The sequence below is a fragment of the Sebastes umbrosus genome, chromosome 11, assembly GCF_015220745.1.
Source record: "Sebastes umbrosus isolate fSebUmb1 chromosome 11, fSebUmb1.pri, whole genome shotgun sequence".
Taxonomy (NCBI): Eukaryota; Metazoa; Chordata; class Actinopteri; order Perciformes; family Sebastidae; genus Sebastes; species Sebastes umbrosus.
The window spans coordinates 5,056,838-5,082,304 of NC_051279.1; the positions used below are offsets into that span (position 1 = coordinate 5,056,838).

At 40.5% G+C, this 25,467-nt stretch overlaps 1 protein-coding gene across 2 annotated transcripts in view; it reads right to left on the reverse strand.

Moving 5' to 3' along the window:
- Positions 1–25,467, reverse strand: part of gabbr1a (gamma-aminobutyric acid (GABA) B receptor, 1a) — an 85,417-nt gene that overhangs the window by 3,889 nt on the left and 56,061 nt on the right. For both annotated transcript variants that reach the window (XM_037784171.1, XM_037784172.1), the window contains 8 exons: positions 20,186–20,336; positions 15,767–15,899; positions 11,948–12,064; positions 10,491–10,601; positions 6,984–7,077; positions 5,051–5,178; positions 2,912–3,040; positions 1,151–1,294 (listed from right to left, as the gene is read on the reverse strand). In XM_037784171.1, the coding sequence (XP_037640099.1) occupies positions 1,151–1,294; positions 2,912–3,040; positions 5,051–5,178; positions 6,984–7,077; positions 10,491–10,601; positions 11,948–12,064; positions 15,767–15,899; positions 20,186–20,336 (1,007 nt within the window). The remainder of the gene's footprint in view (positions 1–1,150; positions 1,295–2,911; positions 3,041–5,050; positions 5,179–6,983; positions 7,078–10,490; positions 10,602–11,947; positions 12,065–15,766; positions 15,900–20,185; positions 20,337–25,467) is intronic.

Here is a 25,467-nt window from a genome sequence, read left to right on the forward strand (position 1 = left end):
CTTAATAATAATAATAATAATGAACAAATGCCTCTATATTAACAAACAATTAAGGAAACTGAAATATTGGTTTGTGTTTTTCCTTTTACCCTCCTTTAAAGTTTTCCCAAATAAAATACACTAAAAGAAATGGGTATAAAGGGTTTCATTGAAAATCAACAAATGAATAGAATACAAAAATACAGCCTGCAGGCGTTAGGCTATTGTAAGGCAAGCCAGATCAATGCACAAATAATACCTAAACGTCCCAGTGCAGGTAACCCAATTGGTTGGCACTTAACTTGTTTCCCCAACTAGGAGAGTCAACACTCTCAACAAACAAAACACAAAGATCACAGAATCCCAAAAGGGCCCAAAACAGACCAGAGTTTCTGGTAAAGCTGATAACACATGTTGCATTGAGTGAGGGAGAGATCAGAATGACACTGGGTGTGCAGTTTCCCTCCTCTTTTAAGCCCTACAGAAAGGGCGTCGTTACACCCTGATTGGCCAAGAGGGGAATGCACCAAGCTGCTCTCAACTATCATTTAAGAGCCAGTCCCCACACCCTGCGCAACAGGTGAACTGAATAACCCTCTAATCACTCAGCAACTCAACCAAAAAAACACCAGGGAAAAGGGAAACAACAGCAAACACCAGAGAATTGGCAGCTGCCACAATAATAACATTGAATAAACTGTTCTGTCAGTATGAAAGCAAACCATAGAAACAAGGTTACATTATCAAAGAAAACCTACAAAAAGCAATAAATAAATCAATAATAACAAAAGCTGCATGATAACATAAACTCATGTCTCTATTTGTACGATTGTGTGTTATTATTATTCTCTGTTTTCTCATGTAGCATTCTCTGTTGCAAAGTAGGTACAATCAATTCTGCACAATACTATACACCTTATGTCTATAATAAATGCACATGAATACATGACTTGTGTAACCTATATGTCCCCAAATATGTGTATTATACAATGAATTGTGTGTACTAATTATGTGAATGATGTGTCATTTAGATGTTTATTATTATTGTTATGAATATTAATAATAATAATTCAAACTATGCTACTAATGTGTATTATTATTATTATTAATAATTCAAACTATAATAATAATAGTGTGTGTGTCTAATGTATAAGGTATATAACGTCTCCACCTCCTGGATGATCTTTTGCAGCTCCCTGTTCTCTCTCTCCAGCTGCCGGGATTTCTCCTCGTCGTTGTTGTTGGTGGACGAACCGGTCTTCAGAGTGTCCTGCTGCTCCGACTGCCACTCGCCGCGGGTGATGAGACGCCGCATCTGGACCGCCACAGGAACAGGAAGTCAATAAAGAACAAGAGAGCAGGCCTGAGAGCACTGTCTGCTGAATGAATAATGCATCTTTATGAGAACACATTTTTAGATATTTGCAGCCCTTTTTTTAGCCAAATCTCTCACATTTGTCTGAAGGAATTTTCAAATTGTTTCTTATTTCATTACATCTTTGGTGCGTTCCGCTCACTGTCGAGCTGTTTCTGCACTGCACTCCCAGAAGCAGCCAGACAGTCAAACAGTGGTGACGATATTGAGATGTTTTTGTTTTCCCCCATTGGATTTTCTGTTCATATAGTTTGAATTTCAGTAGGTGGCACTCTTTCCTCTCTCTGCACAGTCTGCAGCAGTGCTCATGTGCAGTTCTCATTCTATTTATTCCAAACAAATCATTGTAGCTCGTGCTAGATATTGAAAATGTCTTACTCTGGGGCGTTGTGTTAGCTCACCTGGTAGAGCAGGCGCCCCCCATGTACCAAGGCTGAGTCCTTACTGCAGCGACCCAGGGTTTAAATCCAACCTGTGGCCCTTTGCTGTCATCCCTTCTCTCTCTCTCTCTCTCTCTCTCTCTCCCCCTTTCATAACTGTCACCTTCACTATCTAATAAAGGCAAAAGCCCCAAAAAATATCTTCAAAAAACACTGTTTTTCCCCAACACCAAATGTTTAAAGCAGCTGCACATCTAAAGGCTTGTTGTATTAAAGTGGCAGTAGGCAGTATATTTTTGGCATCATTGGGAAAACATTTCATAATAACCTTTCAGCATATTGTAATTCAAGTGTTCTGAGAGATAACTAGACTTCTGCACCTCCTCATGGCTCTGTTTTCAGGCTTTAGAAAATCTAGCCCGTGACGGGAGACGTTGACCAATCACAGGTCATTTAATTGAGAGAGCGTTCCTATTGGCTGTGCTCCGGTCATGTGGCGGCGGCGTCACAAACTTTCTCATTTTACAGCTAAACCGTGCAATACAAGATGATTCTGAAAACATTTGAGGAGAGAAATAGGCATTAAGGTAACAGAATATTGATTCATATTTGATCAGCGCTGCCTAGTTTGACCGTTTGGTCGGAGTTTGCGAGTGATTGACAGCCGGCTCTCATAGACGGCAGACGGACAGCAGACCTCAGATCAGCTCTTACTGCATGTTTTCCTCCGATATGTGAAATCTTACAGATGCCGTTAGGAGCACCGGAGGAGACAGAGGCACATGATTTTTTTCAGGTTACCTGTCTCATGTACTACTGTCACGATATAGCGATCGTTTTATAAAAATAACTTTTTTTAATCATATTTGCTCCAATCTCGCCTACTTCAGCTTTAAGTATGTAATGTCACAGATTATTACTGTAATGGTGAAATTGCAAAGATTTGATCATTTAAGTAGCCTTGTTATTTGATGTCACAGCCAGTCCAATATTGCATTGCACACAAACATCAAAAAAGAGTTTCAGAAGTTTGTCATTTTCATGCACCGAGCAGTACAAGCTGGACTTTCTCCCTAAAGAGGCCGGCACGTTTTGACCTTTGGTTTTACCGCCACACGAGTGTACTTTTCAGTGTGTGCAGCATTTTCCTAGAGGTGTCAGTGACGAGTCGGAGCACCTTGGGTACGAACAGCACCACCAGAGTGATGTAGGCAGAGAAGACGACTGCTAGAGCGGCAAAGGCAAAGGAGGCGTCCTGCTGCGACGACAGGATCATGGTTACTGGAGCCGTGATCAGACACAACACCTGCAGGAAGAGAGAGAGAAACGGAGAGAATAAAGGAGGAGGAAAAAGTAAGATTTAAAGCAGAGAGAAAGAAGGAGGCGGGGGAGAATAAAGTAGAGATGGAGAGGGAGAGCATGAGAGGGGAGGAAAATCACATCCATAAAAGCATTAGGCATCTGTTTATCATTCCGGGGAGGGCTCCCGTGTGAAAACAGCATTAAAAAGTCATGACTGAAGTGGCAACAGCGCGCCGACAATCACCACATTGTCATCTCATCGGGGCCTGAAGCTCACAGCTTAGCAAAGAGGAAGGAGGTCCCCTCACAGACACCATTAACTATTGACATCATCATAAAACTGAAATGTGTATATCAGAACATAAAATAATAACATTGGACTCACATTATGGAGCCATGTGATGAAATGAGCATGCAAGCTGTATTTAGTGCTCTCATAAATAACCATGAATGATAGATCAATGACGACTCCTCTCCTTGATGGAGGAGGCGAGATCAATCCATTTATTAATTACCTAAGCTGATAAATGTTCCCCGTTTTAGTTATTAATGGGAATCCGGGCCGAGTGCAGGACATTCTGTCAAAATATATATTTGCCTGCTTTTGGTCGAAGCAGAAAAACCTCCTCTGGCAGTTAAAGTGACAGAAACCACTTTCCCCCCCAGACATTTTACATCAATTACAAAGTTAGCCTGTGTCAAGAGTGTCAGGAAATGGCAGCGAGTATTTGTCTAAAGTGGCTAAAGCGAACATAATGGCAGCTATTTCAGTGTAAAGTGCATCCCAGGTGCCTCCGTTTAAGATGATTCACTCGCTATTAACAAGAGCTGAAAAATGTTTATGACTGATGGCTGCGTTTACCACTGTACTTTAGTGGCTAAATGGGTACAATTTGAAACCTATTCCCACCATGCGGCAAAGGTAACAGCTCCACACAAAGCACTGTGTGGATGCGATCTCTGCCATCCAAACACAAAGATGACGCAGACTGCACACAAATATCTTCCCACATAGATACCCAGGATAAAGTATGCTTGAGTTGCATGAGACTGCAGCACAATAAAAGTTCGTAATACACACTTTCCTACTTTATTTAACATTTATTTCACCAGCAAGTCCCGTTGAGAACTAGTTCTCGTCTTTATAAAGGAGACCCGAGATACGACTGTTTGTATCACCACAGGCTCCATAAGCATCAGATTGTGTGATTCATACAAGACAGCAGCGTGTGCTGGCAGTATTATGATTTGGACAGGACCGCGTCCAGGGATCTGCATTTTAGTGAATCAAATCTCAAGACATATAAGCCTGTTTCTGTGCTCGTGTTGCTCCAACCAAACACCTGTACTTTTCTGTATTTTATACTCAATCCGTAATGTTCAGCACATCCCAGAGGTTGTTTTGAAAGGAATTATACATTCTGTTGTGCCCACAGTGGACTTCTTGTATGATTTTTGAAGATCGATGCAAAAATGGCTAAACTAGATAACTTGATTCTGACAGCAAACCTAAAAAAAAATTTTTTCTTTTGCACTCAATTGTAGCTGCATGGGAAGTATTCCAATGTGATGTTCAGTCACGTTTAGTCATCTTATCTACTCAAATAATAAAAATACACTACAAGCATTAAGGGAGCATTAAGTTATCTATGGACTCCATTAACTTGTATAAACAACCAGCAGGAGCTGCAGAGAGTAGACCCTTGAGAATGAAGCTTTTAAGCTCCTGCAGCTGAAATGTCTTGACACACTGGTGGTCAGTTGCCTGTTTTGCTTCTAAAACGAGCAGGAAAGTGGCTTCTGGAAGCCAAAAAGCTGAACGCCGGGCAAAGTAATCAAGCATTGATTAACCCCCCACAGATATAATACGCCCATTTTGTGCAATAGGGTAATAAAAATCGTATTTATAGCCACTTTAAAAGTTATTCCGTGTGCTGCAGACTGCTTTTAGCAGACAGCAGCACCCAGAAACAGGAGTTTATGCGTGATGGTGTCATTTCTTTTTTGGACTCACAGCGACGTTGTAAATAGCCATCCCCACGGCCCGATGGTCATTGATCTTTTCTGTGGAAACCGACTTGGTCTCATAAGCCAGAAATATTCCCAGCAGCAGCAGTAGACCCTTGTAGCCATAAACCACACCTACAGGAAGAGGAAAACAGTGAGAGAACATAGAAATTATGTAATATGATATGTGTAATGCAACTGAGGCAACAACTGAAGGAATGCAGAGCCTATACATTATTGTATGGAAACAAATGAAGGCCATTAAAAATAAATAAGTGTACGTTTGGTTGTGATGTTATTCTATACTTCAGTGTATACATTTGGCCCCATTGGTCTCCACATACTGTAGGTAAACACTGACAGACACATATCGCAAAATGTTTAAAATCGCAATAAGATCGTATGGTGACTTAAGTATCGTGATAATATCGTACTGTGGGGCCTCTGATGATTATTTACACAATTTACTATTTTACATTTTAATATTCTGTCTTGTCTTTGAAGCAACAAAGAATATGTTGTGCACGTTGCAGGATGTGGAGATAGATGCAGTCTTAGTGACGTACTGAGACATCAAAGAACAGAAAAGGGAAGATGGCTAGAAAGTAGGGATCGACCGATATGTTTTTTTTCAGGACCGCTACCGCTACCGATTATTAGTAATCAAGGAGACCGATAACCGATATTTTGAACCGATATACATTTGCAGTGAAAATAAAAATCTTGGTGTCGAAAATGGGAATAACACAAAACTTCGTTGAAAAGCCGTAAAGCATATGTTTAATTAAAAAAGAACTTTTCATTATTATCTTAAAACAAAAAGTACAGGGAGCTCCCGGCAGAGATATAACCAACACTATTATCTCGTTATAGTAAAGTGCATTATTCTGACATTTTCAGCGGTGTAACTGGGAAACTGGGCATAAATAGATCATAAGATCTGGTGGTCTGTTGTTTTTCTCTGTTCGTCTGTGGAGCAGCAGCCTTCAGTGTTGATTGGCTATTGCTGATGACGGTTAACCAATCAGATAGTGCTGTGGGTGGGACACTGAGCCAGACTGCACAGTGAAGACTGAGTGGAGAGCGCTGACAGAGAGAGGAGGCTGCATCAGAGCCAAGGCGGCGCATTTTCAAATTAATTTATTTTATCAGTTATCGGTTAAAAACAAAAAACAATACCGATAATCGGCAAAATGCCGAATATCGGTGCCGATAATCGGCCAGGCCGATAATCGGTCGATCCCTACTAGAAAGGCCTTTACTTCTAGTGTAGGTAACATTGTGAACAGCTCAATGTGGCCATTGAGTGAGTAAGTGAATATGACCGAGTTGTGCAGAAGAAGAAAACCAAAAATGTAGATGCGATAGAAACCAAAGTGCAAAAATATGCAGACAGACAGTTAGACTGACAGAGAAAAGGGAACATAACAGTAAAAGAGAGAGAAGCAGGGAAGAAAAGAGGATCTGTGACTGAGTAAGTTCGACACTTCAGACTGCCCATTGTCTCTTTATACCGCCTGATATTAAAGCACCAGCTTTTCTTCTCTGAGAAAGGAACTGCTATGGGGCAATGGCCCAGTTTGTGACCCATATTATTTGAATTTCAGCACCATTATACTTTCATAAGAGCTGCCATGCTAAGAAAGACAGACAGACAGGGAGAGAGAGGGCCTGCGTGGGCCGACAAAAAGAGAAGCAAAGAGGGAGAAAAGAGGAATCAAACATACGGGATGGGGGGCGGCGGGGGCCGAAGGAGGAGGCTGTGATATGAGGCCTGTTTAATTCAGAGTGAATGGTAGTGACGTGTGTGTGTGTATGCATATGTGACTGCATATGTGTGTGTGACAGAGATTATTCAAAACCGCAGCAGGGCAAAGAGTGATAAAGAGACAGATTGAGATATGAGAGGGTAAAAAGGAAAAAAAAGAGAGGTCGGATACCGAGCCACGTGTTCATCTTCTCTGAGCTGCAGTGCTCCAGCAAGGGCTGAATCAGGACATCCAAATCTTCTTTAGGGGCCTCCTTAGTGAACTTCTACTCGCATGGCAGACAGAGGAAGAGCAATGGAAGGATAAAGAGATAGAGGGGAAGAGAGAGAGAGAGAGAGTCGGGGGGAGATAATAAGAAACGATGAGACAGCAGCACTCTGGAGAAGGAGGCAGAAAATGCACAGTAAGCACAAGCCCCGGTGACTGCACGGTTTGATCCCCTCGGTCCTCCCCGTATGTCAGATATAGATGAGTGAATTAAAATGAGTCTCAGATATCCAATAAATATGAAATATAAAGCTATTTGAATATAAGGTCTGACCACATAAAGTCAGCGCTGCGCAGATTAGAGCTCATGATGACATCTACAGTCTACTCTCGTTCCTACAGAGGTTCAATGCACTTAATGAGTGCAGACTACATGCACATTAGTGTCCCGGCTTTGTGTCTTATCCAGGTTTTGATCACATTCGGGATATGCTATTTAAAGCTTAAACGGTGTAGCAGGTTTCTGTGTCTTGATTCCTGAACATCACAGCCACTCATGTCTGTACTGATTGAAACAGAATGAAGTGAGTTTGTGGTTTCTGGCTGTGCTTGATGTAGCTTCTCCATCTGATCACTGGTACATAGCAGAGAATCATCAGATACTTGGATAAGGGTTGTTACATGCCACAGTATCCCGGTTTCTATCCAGCTAGCATCCAGGTTTCTCAATAAGTACTTATCAAGGTAACCAGGATACTCGTTCACATGGAAACACACTCATACATCAGACCGGCACATACTGTACGGGCACTTCACAAACGTCAAGGCCGCACCCCTTTTTGGGGGATAACAGAAAATCCTACAGATATCAATGCAATGTGACGTGTTTGGATTGTAATATTGACAGGTACGTATGCATTTATCTCTTGTTATGCCTGATTCAGACCAGCATCATTTAGCGATTTACCACACAGACCGTGAATATTCACGTATCGTATGTGCATCAAATGTCAGTGTGAAAGCCTCGGTTAACCCGCTACACGACAGCTTTTCATAATTTCCTATTTTCTCTCATGTGACAGCGAGTTTCTTTCCTCTCCACAAAGGAGCGCAGCCTCGGCGATGACACAACAGATTTGTTGTTGGTCCAACCAACTACGCAGCAACACTTCAGCACAACGTTATTAAAGTGGCAGTAGGCAGTATATAAAATACATTTTTTAATCATATTTGCTCCAATCTCGCCTACTTATTCTGTTTACACTGTTGCCGTCTACGTAGTTCATAGGATTGTTTTCCCCCTAGAAGGAACACGGTGACGAGAACCTACTCTGGATGACGTATTGCCGGTCTGATTCATAGTAAGTCACAGAAGTGTCTGCCAATAAATGCAAAGTAATAGAATGATGAGGTTTCATCTTTTGTTGTAAAATGTTTCCACATATTAAAGGCACCCTGTGGAGTTTTTGACTATTAGTGCATTGTTTGTATCTAGCGTTTTACCAGCTTACGCATGAGGACACAAATGCATATAATGAGGGGCTGTTGACATGAGATATCACCTCTGTGCAGTAATGCATATCATGGCGGTGACATACTGTTAAATGTAGCGGAGCATTTAGCAGCTAAAGAGACAAATATTTCCCTCAGGAGTTGGTGAATAGCATCTTTCAAAACAAAGTATTTTACAATAAAAACAGAACACATTTAAAACACAACGAAAAGAAAAAGGAACTAAAATGTCATAAAACATAAATAAAATCAGCAAAAAGCAATTTTAAAAAAGTGACCGAAACAGAACTAAAAAGAGAGAGAATATTGGTTTACATTCATCAGGTGGACACAAACATGACTCCAAACCAATGCTAATTTTGCTCTGTGTCTGCTGGATGAGTAAATAGGCAACTGCTTGCTAACAAGTTTATTGTATCAACTTAAAGGTGATAATATGTCAAAATGTGGCCCTACATTGCGTTATGTCCCACTTCAACATCTCATTTGAACAGAAATTACATCTAGCTATAAAGCAAGGAATCTCTGTGTCTGTCTGTGTGTCCTTTGCATATCTTGAGAATAGTTCATCTGATCTACTTCACACTCGGCGGGTCTAATGCAGGGGATCCCATCGAGTGCAGTGTCAAATTTGGTGCAATTTGGACATGTTCAATACTAATAAACTTAGAATAAACAAATACACAGCGCTCTGTGCAGCAGCGGGTATGGGGCTTCAGGACTATACAGACTGAATCAATCATTTCGTCTGCAGTGGGCAGATGCAGCTCATGCAGTTCACTGCTGGATCCTGGACATATAAAGTTACAACCAAACTTTTATTTCCACTACCCTGGAGTCAACAAGTACGAGCGGATAGCCAACTGGAACAGTGCCACTCTGCCATTCTAATTTATAACTTTACCGCCAGCAAAATACCTCCACTAATTAAATTCATGCTCTACTTTATGACCACAGTGGTTATGTCAAAGCAAGCGACTAATACGCCTATTTGGAAATTACTTTCCACCCTTTCTTTCTCTAGCTGGGAATGTTGGTATTGGCAGTGGTAGAAGAAGAAGGCTACTCAAAAGGTTTTGAACTTGCACTAGTCATATTAATGCTGCATTTATTGAATTTTGGCCATTAGAAGGCAGAAAACATCAAAATAAACAGACAATGTAGCAAAAAATCCTCATTTTACATCCATCAGAAGCTGATTGCACTTGCATGTATTTGGGGTTTTGTTACTGGCCACTTGATGAATGGAGTCCCAATTCAGCTCTGTTTTGGTCTCCACCAGCTCTTAAGGAATAAATCTCGGTTTTTATCTGCTAAATGTTCAACTGTCTTTTTTAATTTTTATCTTTTTTTGGATACAACATATGACACATGCATATGAAGGCTGATGAGAGCAGCTCTGACTGAACCATACAGTAAACGTGCGTTAAAACCAAAACAATGAGCTAAAAGAGACTAAAATACATCACAGAGCTGGTTGATAATTGTTTTTTTGCACTTTGAGCGCCGAAAATGAGCGAGTGATTCAGTGTCAAAAATACTGATTAAAACAGATTTAATGAAGTTATACAATTTCACGAGACCTTTGAAAGATAAATGTATAATGAGGCGATGAATGTTCATTGACCATGTTTGTTTGGCTGCTTGATGAATGCTGATTTTTGTTTACAGTAAATGCCATAGTGTACCTTTAACAGTTCTTACACTATCTAATGAACACAAATACATTTAATTATTCAGGTCATAAATGTCTGTTATGGTGCTGCTGTTTGTGCTGGGCTTTGTTACATTTATCCTCGTTGTGCTCTTAGTATAAGATGAATCAAAATGAAAGGACATTTCTACAAATGAGGCGCGGCGCCTCATTACGGCGTTATTGACTCACGACAGCGGCCTGCGCGATCCGTGCAAAACGGGGCGATGACACACAAATTATCTCATTTGTCTTTCGTACTCTACCTCCACCGTAATGTGCAGAGGATCCACAATCTGCCAGATCATGAGCGACAGGAAGTCGATAGCCAGCAGCACTCCAACTGTCGCGTAGAGTTTCCATGGCTCCAAGTGTTGCTGTGTGAGCAAAGACACACAAACACAAACACGCACAACAGTCATCACTATCCAAGGGCATCACCAGCCAGTCCACAAACAAAGACAAACAACCAGGACAAATAATACGACAGGCGTCCTTGTGATTTCTGGATGACTGGGCGCGAATTGTCTTTCTGAATGTGTGTCTCTGAGTGTGTACATGTGTCTTTGTCCAAGTATATTTTAGGAGCAGCATGAGTTTGTGTGTCTGTGTGTGTGTGTGTGTGTGTGTGCAGGCGACATACGGAGAGCGGCAGTAGCTATATTTATGACTGCCACCTGAAATTGTCATTTATACACTGAGATGCTTTTGTGTGGACAGTTCCCGTGGATAGCTGATATCAACTCTATTATTCTTAACTTAACCTATAATGGAAGCAATACAGCCGTAACCGAAAACAAGCCACCAAAATGAGCTCTCCTACAGTGCTCCCTCCTTATTTCTTTCCACGCCGGTTTACTCCCAGAACCTCCGACATAGTAACGGCCATCCAAGCGTGCAATGACTAAAAAAACTGAGAAATAAAATAAAGAAGAAAACACATTACACAGTGCCGGGCGCTTTCTTCACTTGAGTTGCATGAAAAAATGATTTGAGAAGAGCTCATTCTCAACTCGATTTGTGAAAGTTTCTTTAAATACTCACGCAGAGCTCTCTGGCAAATTGCCCTTCTGTGGACATGAAGAGAGTTGAAAGTCAACCCGATTCGTTGTGCTTTGGCTCAAATAATAAACCCCCGAAGGTTGGATTTCTGCATAGAACTTTAATACTCATCCATATTCATAAATATTCCATAAATGGCTTAATCTCTTATTCTTCTGATTAGGTCTTAGAAATTCCCACAACACATCGCAGACTGGCAGTATCTTGCTGGCTCCAGGATACACTATCTTCAAGAGGATGCACACGCACCCACACACACGCACACAAACACATAAATACATACACACCAGCATGCAAATAAAGCTGATGACGTGGGTATCAGGGGCCGCGTTATGTGTGCCCCAAATCTGCATGTTTCTATGCATGAATGTTGCATGTGTGTATGTGCATGTGTAAAGAGCAGTATCTATGTCAGTGTGTGTCCAACACACTTATCCCTGCACTCACTACAACCCTGCAGTAGTGAACGATGCCGAGCTGGCCTCTTAGAAGCTTATGTTACTAGGAAGCCTGCGAAGTTTTTAACTTGACTTTTTTTATCAGCCGGCGCCACACATGCTGCGTGGCCCGGCCCCTCTCTCCCATCCTTTCTCTGCTCTCCTGAGACCGCTGAGAGGCTTATCCCTCCCTCCCTCCCTCCCTCCCCACTCTTCCTCCCTACCTTCTTCTTCTCCTTCTTTTCGTCCTTCTTCGTGAAGAGGGTGTGGACCCACCAGATCTTGGTGAACATGCTGCCGTACGCCAGGCTGAAGCCGAGGCCGAGGAGCCACAGGCGGAACTGGAGGAGAGGAGGAGAGGATTTTAATTAAACTGGAATTACCACCTCGCGGTTGTACGCCTCCGCCAAACAGTCAAGTTGCAGTTTATATCCGTGTCTGTCCAAAAATGTCATCACTACATCATTTTATCCTGTTAAACATTTTGTGAATTGTCATAATTAGCATAAGAATTCTTGAGTCATGGCCAAAAAACGCGTTTTGTGAGGTCACTGTGACCTTTGACCACCAAAATCTAATCAGCTCATCATTGAGTCCAAGTGGATGTTTGTGCCAAATTTGAATAAATAAATAAATAAATGAATGGATAAATAAATAAATAAATGACTCGATAAATTAATGAAAAAGCCATTAAATTAACCAAAAAGTAATATTAAAAATAAATGTAGGTATTAATTAGTTGCTAAAATGTGACATAAATTGATATTTCTGTTTAATTTCCTCCATAGTCACTGGTGCGCAGGCATAATAATACCTTTATTCAAGGGTGTAGGTTTGGTGAATAAATAAATGAATAAATGAATAAATAAATAAATAAATAAATAGATAAATAGATAAATAAATAAATAAATAAATAAATAAATAAATAAATAAATATCTATTTCTATATATACATACATACATACATAATCTGTCAATATATATAATATAAAATTTAGATTGAATTAATTTTAATTAAGTCATTTTTAATTTAAATAATTTAACTTGTATTTTTAGTTACATTTACAGTAAATTAATCTTGCACTTAAGAAATTATGATGACATGGTTATAGCGTTTTCCATAATATTAGTAAAATATATATAAAACATTGTGAATGCAGTGTTCCAACTTTTAATTGTGTTTAGTTTCCTTATTAGAAATGATGTTATTTGCATCTTTACTGCAAAGAGCTCTGTGTTTTACTGTTATGTTTTATTCAAGCGTTTTTTTAAAAAGAGAATATTTAGAGGAGGTGGAGAACTTTTTCAACCCCTAGTAGTGTATTCAGGTACATCCTCAACAATCTCATTAAGCTTAATGCTCTGAGCGCACGGTGATAATTGAAGGTGACTCAGATGAAAATATCAACTCCCCTCTTCTCTCATCTAGCTAGATAACTAGATTGACTGATTGATAGACTGATGATGGAATAGGTGATGCAGAAACAAGACATAATATAAGTTTGAGGAAATGGAGAGATTGCAGCAGAAACAGAAAAAACAACTATCCAGAGAAGAAGGTCAGAGGCAGAGTGCAAGAGAGAGGCAGAACAAAGCATGAGAGAGAATAACTGGACAGGGACAAAGAGCAAAGACACGACAGAAATGGAAATCTCCCTCTCGCCTCCACAACAAAAAGACTCAACATGGGTGACAGAGAAAGAACTCCCACTCCTCATTAGTGCTGGGATCCCATCGTCTACTGTGCTATTCTGGCACCCGGCAAATCATCGTCTGTGCCACCGAATGCCAAAATAACATTCAAATACTTAATGAATTATGTCAGCGTTTAAGCTTTCATCATCTTTCATCCACTCATTTTGCGTGATCAAACTCCTGAAATGAGGTTTGCAGGTGTCTGCTTGCCACAGGCAGGAACATCCAAACTGTCTTCACAACACCTAATGTGGGTTTGCTTCATGTCACACTCACAGTCGGGTCGGGCTTTACTAAAACTGACAGCTGTAACTGCAGAGTGAGATATTTGTGGCACAAAAAAATAACTGCCAGGTCCAGCAACACTTTAAATTAAATACAATCAATCAATGTTAATGAGAGGCAAATAGGTTTACTTTCCTGGACTGTTGACATACGTATTTAAACTTGGATGCTACAGTATGTCTTGCAGGTGGACCAGTCAGAATAAATACATGCTGCGCCGCCAAACATTGTTTAATCCCAAATTACTTTATTTAAAATTCTAGTTGAGATCCCGAAATTCTTAAAGATACCAAATTTGCCAAGCCAAGTGTGTAGGAGAACTACAGTGGCCGCCACAACAACACAAAAACGCAAATGGCCCTCTCTAGAACCAGTGTTTGGTTTGTCAGTTCTGGGCTACACTAGAAACATGGCGGCCGGCTCCGTGAAGAGGACATGCTCCATATGTAGATATAGGGGTCGTACACATGGCGTGTCTGAAAACGCGTGGAAAACCCCAGCCGTGCCGCTTTTTTCTTTCCAGTGTGCTTGGGATGTTGCCCTTATGTCCGTTACTAAGCAATCAAAACCAAAATGTGCTGCAATGACGATGATGAAGTGAGTTGAACTCAGTCAACACAAAGATAAATGGATTTCCTGCAGTAGCTTTACACTCGATTTCTCTTTGTCAGTTTGGCTGACCTTTCAACCGGATGTTGTGACGTCCTCGGACGGAAGTAAAATAGTCCGTGGGACAGATCTGGGTAGCCCTGCACTAAAATGATTAACCTCTCCTCCGTATATTTACCATAAACTGATATTTACAAAAGCAAGACAAGATATCTGCCAGCTGTGATTGGCATGAAATTGCGTTTCGAAAGTTTAACTTGGGAACGCTTGCAACAAATTGATTTGAGGGTGCAAAAAACGCGGCATGTGTACGGCCCCATAAACAGCTCATTCTAAGGGGAGCCAACACAACAATTGTTATTTTCAGGTGATTATTGTCACGGTTCCATCCGTGCCATCAGCCTTCCTAGTGTGTCTTTTCCCTTTTTCCCTGTGTGACCAGTTCCCTGTCTGTCTTGTGTGGGCGTGTCTGGCTGTTTGTGTGGTGTGCAAGGCTCTACTCCCATGCAGACTCTCTGGTTGCGTTCGAAAAGTCAAAAAATTACGTCCTAACGTCTTTTCCTAACCACTTTTCCTCGACCTCGATGGAAAACGTCATGAGGTCAAGGAAAGATGAGAAGGAGAATTCAGAAGGACTTAGGAAAAGACCACCGTGGTGTTTAGAGAATCCGCCTGCTCTTTCACTTTATCAACAGATAATATAGGATTATCTGACCTAACCTGGAAAACCAGTGAAAAATATCACTTCATTACTAAGGTTGGAATTGAAATAAACAAAGAAATATATGATAAATATTGAGTTAATTGTTTGAGTTATGGAGAAGGTGTAGGATCATATACTTCCAAAGCAAAAAGGACTATTCGAACACAACCTCTCTTTCTCTTCCTGATGCAATCAACTCACCTGATCAACCTGCACAGCTTCCTCCCATCTAATCATCAACCACAGTATAAATACCCCGGTTCTCCAGCCACTCGTCGCCAGATCGTTGACTCAACCCAAGTGGTAGTTTTGCCTCAGCCGCTCAGCATTATTATATACTGAGTTTCTTATTCCCTAACGTTGTTCTCCTCTGCCTAGGATCACCGCCTTCCCTGCTCATTTCCAGCCTCAACATTCCCTCATTCCATTCTCCATTCATGCTTTTGGCAATAAAGCCTTTGCTCTACTTCCATGCCGGTGTCTGCATTTGGGTCCAAAACCTCACTGGTCGTAACAGATTATGAACTAAAGAAAACATACTTATTAATATTATGTTAGAATTCCTGCCACTAGATCCCCCTAATTGCTACACACTAATGTTAAACCTTCTATACTTCCTCTAAGCTTCTTTTCAACACATATTGTAGAATGACTATCAATGAAACCACATATTTGCAGACAATCCCCAGCCTTACTCTTCATCCTGCCCTCTGGCTCTTCTCTACCTCTGTGTGTCTCTTTGTCCTGTTACCTGGCAGACGACGGGGAACTGAGATCTATGGACGTGGTGACCATCAATCCCCAGCGGGAACACTGCGGCCAGAGCCATCATGCAGCCCACCGCCGTCATGTTGTTCAGGTACGGCTGAGAGTTCTGGATGTAGCTGAAACAGGGAAAACAAACACATTTAGAAAAAAAACACAGGTAATTATCATTTCTGCTTAAAGGTACAATGAATGAATTTGTAGGTAAATAGGTGTTAATTGTATTGGCGACCTTTCTGTCTGCTGTTTATTTCTCTCATGTTGTTTTTTAATTAATATTTTATCATTGTTATTTCCTGGTTTCTTACAGTCTGGCGAACAAAAGATACAAATATGGATCGCTGCTCCTCCCTGGGCATCTCCTTTCATGTGTGATTGACAGTCATTAGTCTAATTAGTGTGAAGCGCTGAACAATGCAACGACTACTACAGGTGAAATTAAAATTTTTTTACAAGTGACAAAATAAAGGAATTTAGTGAAACTGGGGAAAAAAAACAAAAAAACAACTGGAATACAATTTAGTGCAGGAGGAACCAGGAAAGTGACAAACTCAAGTATACTCAAATCAGACAGTATGCAAACTGACTATGGTTGGTTTTTAATGTTGCAGTAAATTATTACTATACTCCCACAATGCAATACACAAAAGAAATGGGGGATCTGCTCACAGCTGGGAAAAAATGTAAATAAACAAGGCAAAAGTGAGCATGGCTAGATAGATAGATAGATAGATAGATAGATAGATAGATAGTAACTTTATTGATCCCGAGAGAAATTCAAGTTTCAAGCATCACAGTTCCATAATGCAAACATATTAGTAAAAACGGCACAAGTTAGTAATACAGAGTATAAAAAAAATATACCAGATATAAAAATAACAGGAGATGAAGAAACTGTTAAAAATGAATATAGTGCAGGGTAACAACTGAGATACAGAACTATTAGAAAGTGATATAGTGCTTGATAACTGTCAACCACACTGTCAACCATCATACCAAATTTGAAGTTCCTGAAACAAAAGTGTGACATGTCAACGGACGGAAGGACGGACGGACGGACACGAGGAGCGCTATACACCCCCGACTACGTTGTCGCGGGGCTATAATAAACTGTGATGGTGAAACAGCTCCAGAAAGAGGTGGGAAAACATCCCCCCCAAAAAACTATTAAATCTTAAAAAATACATTCTGTTTGTAAAGTTTAATTGTTAGTGATGTTCCAAACTCGCAGTTTAATGTACGTCTGACATTGCACGTATTGTGTTACTTCCTGTTAGTATAAAGCTGATTCTATTGTATATATTGGACCCTAATACTGTAACCGGCAGCCGCGAAACAAGCTGCGAGGACAAGTGAGCAGCTTCAATGTAACGTTACATCCACTAAAAGTGCTTGTTTTTGCCACTGACAGGCTCAGATGGTTATCATCAGTGTCTGACAACATTATGGAAAGGACCCTGCAAAGAAATAAAATGTTTTTCTACTTTTCACTTGATCCGTTCTGTTTGTTGTTGTGTCCAAGTCCCGCTCAAGGAGAAGTCTTGTTGTGAAATCTACCGTATACTCTGACTCAAATAAATATGGGCTGCCGTCGAATTCAAAGACCTCATTCACATTGTATGAATCATCTACATATTCAGCCATGACACTGAAAATCATTTAGACAACACTAAGCTACGCTTTCTGTACTCCAACACAACAAACTCTCCCCGGCTGGCACTCACGTTTACACCATGGATGCATTCCACTATTCCACCGTTGTCTTCCAGCAACACGTCACCTCGCCAGATTTCAGACTTCTCCGTGAGCGAGACTCTTTCCATAATGTCAGACACTTTTAATAACAATCAGAGTCTGTCATGGCAAAAACAAGCACTTTTAATGGACGTAAATGACGGTGGCAGCTTGCCCCAAAAGGATTACATTGCAGCCCGTGAACGGCTGCCGGTTACAGTGTTCTCCCTCAATACTGGACCAATTTCAGAAATTGTTGTTCCTATTAGTCAGTTAGACACAAAAACATGGAATAATAGGGTTAAAAAACACCCTTGAATGCTACATTAGAGACAATCTCAGTATTATAATACTCTCAAAAGATGTGTGTGTACCATAACACCCACCCAGCCACCCAGCAGAACAGCTTTCCTCTGCCCCTCAGCTCCAGCTCATCCTACAGCAGTAGGTGTGTCTTTTATTCTTTCATCCCGTTGACCTGCCCTCATGTTGCCCCGAGGCCACACTGCTTAGTTACTGTACAGCTACACACTCGTACAGCCTACATACCAACACACATTAACACACACACACACATACACACATACACACTGGCCCCAATCCAACCTTTGATACTTCTGAAAAAACCCTTTAATGCTGTTACATACCATGAATATATAGTATGATGTTCAGTGCGCTGCAGGAGTTATTTTTTGATCTAGAGTGCTGCTTTCTTCCGTTTTATGCACCACGTCTTGGGGTTGCTTTGAATTGAGGCTACTATTAGAAGAAACACGGGCATTGTTTTTTTCTCTTGCATGTGCACGTCTCCCTGAACTATTGCTGAATATTTTTGAATAAAAAGAAATACATGTGTGATTCCAAGGGACCAAAATCTGATATTTGCTGTTATTTTTTAGCCACCTGGGGGCAGAGATGGGGACTTGGACTAAGTTTGTACTTAAAGCTGCAGTAGGCAGAATGTTTTTGGCATCATTGGGAAAAATATCCATAATAACCTTTCAGCATATTGTAATTCAAGTGTACTGAGAGAAAACTAGACTCCTGCACCTCCTCATGGCTCTTTTTTCAGGCTTTAAAAAAGCCTGTGACAGGACACTTTGACCAATCACAGGCCATTTCAGAGAGAGAGAGCGTTCCTATTGGCTGTTCATTCAACAGAGGCAGCTGTCAATCACTCACAAACTTTGATTAAACGGTCAAACTAGGCAGCTATTTTTGGGTTCCGATGGCATCATGTGACGGACACGGAAGTTGTAATTCCACCGCTTGGCTACTAAGAAAATTTGCTTCAAAGCCTGGCATTATGGTTCCATTTCTGCCAATAGGTTCCTCTAAATGTTACACACTGTTCCTTTAAACAATATTCAAAACAACGTATATTCAAACCATTTCCAAAACATTCTGTTTAGTCCAAACCATTTCCAGGCCTAGAAAACTGTTTTTCTAATTTCATAACTTTGCCAGGATTTTCATGATCGTGAGCACCCTGATTGTTAAACAGTGTCACAGTTTTTCTAAAGGTTTGCTCATTTTGTGATTGCGTCTGACTTTTTCTTGTTTTTAAAAGTGTCTTGGTTGTGTATTTTTGTCTCCTAACAAGGCAGTTGGTGGCAAACTCGTTTTGTGAAAACAGCTCACTGAATAAATTTGATTTGATTTGACTCATCGTGTTTTGGCTGCTGAGGATCAGCCCTCGGTGAAACTCTGTTTGAAATATAATCAGAGCTGGAAGAAGGCCTGACTGGCACACCGGAGCCAGCCGGATATCCCCAAAGGGACAAACCTCTCCAGCTTTCCAAAAAATACTCCTGATAAGCTCATGGACTTATGGGACTTTAAATCACTTTGACCCGGGTCAAACATCAAAATAATATGTTAAAAAGACATCAGAGATATGCTGCGGCGGGTTCACAGACATGTATTAAGCTTAGAAATCCAAGATCAAAAGGCAGTTTTTGAAGGAAGTCTATTTGCATTTGGTCTAGGGCAATGCTTAAGCTGTGACAATGAAACCAGCTGCTAGATGGAGGAAAGCCACACCCAAATCACCAACTTTGGAGTCCCAAAACTCGAGAAGCAGCGGTGCCATTCAGCATTTACATTAACCTCAACAGAGAGAAGGATCTCTATTGAACATGTGAATTATTTCCCCCTCGTCTCACATCTTACAAATACTCATATTCACACATGGAGCGCCGCCACGGTGAATGATCCGCTCTGCTGGAGCAGCCCAGTGTTGTTACAAGAAGTCATTTACATTCACTACTCCTCCTCAGACAGGTGACCTTCAGGTAGCAAACCTGTGTCTTTAACCTCTGAGGTCCCATTTAGTTGATCTTCCCGATATCCAAGACATAATTCAAGGACACTTGAACATACATCAGCATGATAAGAACTATCTGACAGAAACCTCTTTGGTAAAAACGTATTTGATGTGTACTTTGACTTTTTAGTTTGACCCATGTCCCATCCACTAACATGGAGAGGGCGGGATTTATGAGCTATACTGCAGCCAGCCACCAGGGGGCGATCGAGATGTTTCGGCCTCACTTTTGGGGAGCTGCCATGTCGTCCATCTTTATAAACGGTCTATGATACACACAGAATATTAGGTCTATCAGTGTGGGCCTGGGAACTAAATGATAAGATTCAGCGCTAGCGAACTCACCGGACGTTGCCGTTGTAGATGTTGAAGGTTAGACAGACGATGCCGAACAGGATGCCGAGGCCAGCGAAGACGGACACGGCTGCAAACAGCTTCTGAGACAAGAACCTGTACTCTTCGATCACCACTGTCCGATCAGCCGGAGGTCCAGCACCTGAATGGAGACAGAAAGAGAACGAAACGTGAAGAGAGAAACATGTGAGAAAGGAGACAGAGTTTGAACTTCTCTCTCAAGCTTTAATTTGTATTTGTTACACAGCTATTTCTGTCACTTTTCACGTATACAGTTTAGTTTAGTTTGTTTTTTTATTTCTGTGTCATGCCAAACATCTGGCCCATCCCAGATGGGATTACAAGACACCGCTATTTTACAAAACATCTTCCGGTAATACATATACTTCTATATTCAAATATTCAAATTGATTCAAATGAACTGTAAACTGAAAAGAACTGCTACATACTGTACCTGGAGATTATCCTGACAGAGTTTTGTTTTCTCCAAGTAACTATCTAATCTGAATGTTTCATATGTGAACAGCCAACTCAATCTTTGTGCATTATCCATTTTTACAAAATCAATATCTGTTTTTATCTTGCTAAACAAAAGTATTTTGCAGTTACCAGTAAAAAATAGAAAAAAAGTACAACCAAATGCAACACTAATGAATGAACGTCTTACAGGAGTGACTGTGTATATGTGTGCCACTGTGGCTGTTCAGAACAACTATAAACACTTTTCATTTCAGACATGGCCGTACAACACGTCTATTTCTGTTTGAGCATAACCCACATTTTAGACATTCAAATGGCTGAGGGAAAAGCAGTCAACAGCTCCACATACTGCATTTTATTTTCCCTGATTATTGTAGTGCAGCAAGCAAAACAAAACTTTAATCAACAAGAAGTTGCTGTGCACTTGGTAGTCATGCTTCTGTTTGTTTAACGTATTAAATAAAAACACTGCCTCGGGTGTCCAGAGTTGTTTCTCATATTGAGTACAGTGGTGGGAAGTAACTCATGTAGACAGTACATTTTTGGCATCATTGGGCAAAAATCCCATAATAACCTTTCAGCATATTGTAATTCAAGTGTTCTGAGAGAAAACTAGACTTCTGCACCTCCTCATGGCTCTGTTTTCAGGCTTTAAAAAATCTAGCCCGTGACGGGAGACTTTGACCAATCACAGGTCATTTCAGAGAGAGAGCGTTCCTATTGGCTGTGCTCTGGCTGGCAGGCGGTGCTTGGTATTTCCTCAACTGTTAGCAACATGGCTGCCAGGTCACAAACTTTCTCATTTTACAGCTAAACGGTACACTACAAGATGCTTCTGAAAACATGTTAGACGAGAAATAGGCATTAACGTAACAGAATATTGATTCATATTTGATCAGCGCTGCCTAGTTTGACCGTTTGGTCGGAGCTCGCAAGTGATTGACAGCTGCTCAGAGACGGCAAGGCTCCAGCTCGGCTCTGATTGGTTGTTTTCCTCCGGTCTGTGAAATCTTGCAGATGCCATTAGGAGCACCGGAGGACACCGGAGGACACCGGAGGACACCGAAGGACACCGGAGGACTCAGAGGTACAACAACCGGATCGGAGGGCACAGGACCGGAGAAGATTTCTCATTGGCCTATGTTCCTTATGGAATTTAAATGCCTAAGTAAGTAAGTAAGTATTGCTACTTTTACTTAAGTAAATTATTTGAATACTTCTTCCACCACTGCTTACAGCACAGCAGCGTACACATGTATACATTTTATGGGTCAGCTCCAGTGCATGAACTCTACAACCTCCATAAAATATTGATAATGCTGAAGCACAGATAAGTAAAATATATTTACAACCAACTTCGACTGTTACAATGATTCTCACTTAAATGCCAATTTCATTATTATACTATACTGTAACGTAATTTAGTAAGCAAGTTGACAACTTTGGTGTTAATTAAGAGTAAAAAAGTGTGTGTCTTTATTTGAACTACCTATATATGCCTGTGTAGCTTTAAAGTACAATAATTCCTCAGTGAGGGGCAGATGGACAGGGAGCTTGGTTTTACCCTCAACAGACACCATCTATCCGTCTTTCTCAATCTGGGACTGCTGCTTGCAGATATGTGTGTGTGTGGTGTGTGTGTGTGTGTGTGTGTGTGCGTGTGTTTGTGTGTGTGTGTGTGTGTGTGTGCACTCCCCCCCCATATGCCAATATGGACTGTACCTGTATATATACTGTATACATAGTAGGCACCTATACAGTAACCATGAATGCTCGAGGGTGCATATGAGTGCAGGGGAGCATTTATATGTGCATACAGAGTGTGATTAGTGTGTGTGAGAGAAAAGTAAAGGGTGACAGAGTGTGTGTGTGTGTGTGTGTGTGTGTATGTGTGTGTGTGTCAGAGGGGAAGCAGAGCAGGAGTGTCAGCCCCGCGTGAAGCTGATGTGTCAGATGTCAGAGGAAAGTGTCAGAGTGTCGCCCCCTCGAGGGTCGCAGGGTGTCAACACGCCCATCATGCTCTCTGTTTAGATGCATGTCACCGCCGTCACACAACCGAGTGGCGTTTTGTGTCATATCATAATATAAGAGGGTGTCTGCAGGGTTAATTTAAGACTTTTTAATGCCTCATGGAATTAAATTTAATAACTGTTTCACGATCATGCTTACCAAAGTATGAAAATAGGATGGAAAACCAGTAGGGACAATATATGGCCTCAAATTATGTATTATTATATCACTTTTTTTTCTGTACTCCCAGCAGTATATAACCAGGCGGCTACCTCTTGGTCTGAAAAGTGAAGCCAATGCAGAAGTGCCTTAAACCTGCATTCTTTCTTACAGCCAGCAGGGGGCGACTCCTCTGGTTGCAAAAAGAAGTCTGATTGTATAGAAGTCTATGAGAAAATGAGCCTACTTCTCACTTGATTTATTACCTCAGTAAACATTGCAAACATGAGTTTATGGTCTCAATCAATAGTTTCAAGTCTTCTTCAATACAGCATGATGTTCATTTAGTAAATTATGGTCCCATTTAGAGTCAAATAGACCATAAAGCAGGGGATGCTTTAGGGCGGGGCTACCTTGTGATTGACAGGTTGCTACCACGGCGTTGTCCTCTCTAGGAGTTGTCTGTGTTTTCGTCTTACAACTTTAACCCTTTTGCAGTGTGTTTTCAGTTCATCAAAGTTAATTGTAACATTTTTGGTCGCCTAAAATGTCTTATTCAGCGTTCGGTTGTACTTAGCTCCACCCTTGTGTCACTTATATAGTAATAACAATAATAATAATAATATAATTAATAATTCCTAATGATATAATTAATTAAATGAATGCAACCTGAAACCGGATAAGCAGAAGAAAATCGTAAATTGTATGAATTCATGTAAGGCACTTTATGAGACGATGTTAGCAGTAACACCAGTGTTTTCTACAGGTCTGATGGTGCCGACTGAAACTCCACAAAAAAAGGATTAAAAAGCTTCAAGTCGCAACAATCATACTTCTGGTTTATAAGTGCATCCCAAAAGCCCACAATCGGATACAAAAACATTTTAGAACTAACATCACCGTCTATGGCAGGCAAGATAAAAATATTTAAGACATTCATGAATTAAATTAAAGACTTTTTAATACCTTCTAAGGCCGTTTTTTCAGGAAACTGAATTCAATGCTTTTAAAGACTTCTGAAGACCTGCAGATACCCTGTATATATAGGCTTCAATTTAAGCTTTCCACATTTCTGCCATAAAGAAAATGTGTTCATGAGAATGTTTTGAGAAAGAAAAGTGTTTGACCATCTGTGAGATTTCCAGCACATCTACTATATGAGCTACATGAGAGCATTCAGTCCTAACAGCGTACACAACTCACGTTGATGTGTTGAATAGTAGCACAAATGTGCAGTGACCCAAACTCATCACATATGTGCGTTTTAAAATGTAGAACCAAGTGTGACGTATGCTGCCAGAGTTTTTAAACTTTAACAAGTAAAATAGAGCATAAAAAGAGCCAACTGGAGGTTATAGGTCCTGCAACAGAAGTAAGAAAACTTAATTAAAATCCATTTGTAACAATGCTGATAACTGAAAGTCTTGGAACAGAGCCTTTCTCAACAGTCTGTCGTGTGGCTCGCTTCATATATGTACATAAGGGCCGTAGTTTTTTTAAAAATTGATCTAATATCGTATATTCAATATTTCTGTTTTGCTTAACAAACCTCATTTCCCACAAGCCCTAGACCTTCGTGGGCTAAACATCACAGCTTCATGAAAGAGGTGAGTTCGTGTGAGAGTCGAGCGTTTGCGGTTAGTTCAGACATGTCTGTGATAATAAAGCAGGACAAAGAGAACAACTGTTTCTTATTCTTTTAAGAAACATCTCATGTTTTTATTCTTGCTTTTATTGAATATGACTTAAAGTTTTGTTTCTATTTAAATTAAATTTTATTTTCATCATCTATCCTGTTTTATTGTATTTTAATTAGGGCTGTCAAAGTTAACGCAATAATAACGCGCTGACGCAAATCTGTTTTAGCACCATTCATTTCTTTAATGCATTAACGCAACAATTTTTAGGTTGTAGCGGGCTCAGTTTTAAAGCTAGAGTGAAAATACTAGCATCATATGATACTAGAAAAACCTACAGAATCCATCGGTACCAATTATTTCATACTAGCTTGTTGCAAAGGAGGTACATTTTGGCGAGGAAAAACTGGCATAGACGTTTTCAAAGGGGTCCCTTGACCTCTGACCTCCAGATATGTGAATGTAAATGGGTTCTCTGGGTACCCACGAGTCTCCCCTTTACAGACATGCCCACTTTATGATAATCACATGCAGTTTGGGGCAAGTCATAGTCAAGTCAGCACACTGACACACTGACAGCTGTTGTTGCCTGTTGGGCTGCAGTTTGCCATGTTATGATTTGAGCATTTTTTTCTATGCTAAATGCAGTACCTGTGAGGGTTTCTGGGCAATATCTGTCATTGTTTTGTGTTGTTAATTGATTTCCAGTGATGAATATATACATACATTTGCATAAAACAAGCATATTTGTCCACTCCCATGTTGATAAGAGTATTAAATACTTGACAAATCTCCCTTTAAGGTACATTTTGAAGAGATAGAGATAAAAAATGTGTGATTAATGTGTGATTAATGCGATTAAATATTTTAATCGATTGACAGCCCTAGTTTAAATGTTTTTTTTTATATACAATTTGACATAAAGCACACATTTATCACTATTACTATTATGTTATGCATACAAGAGGATACTATAGACTGTATATG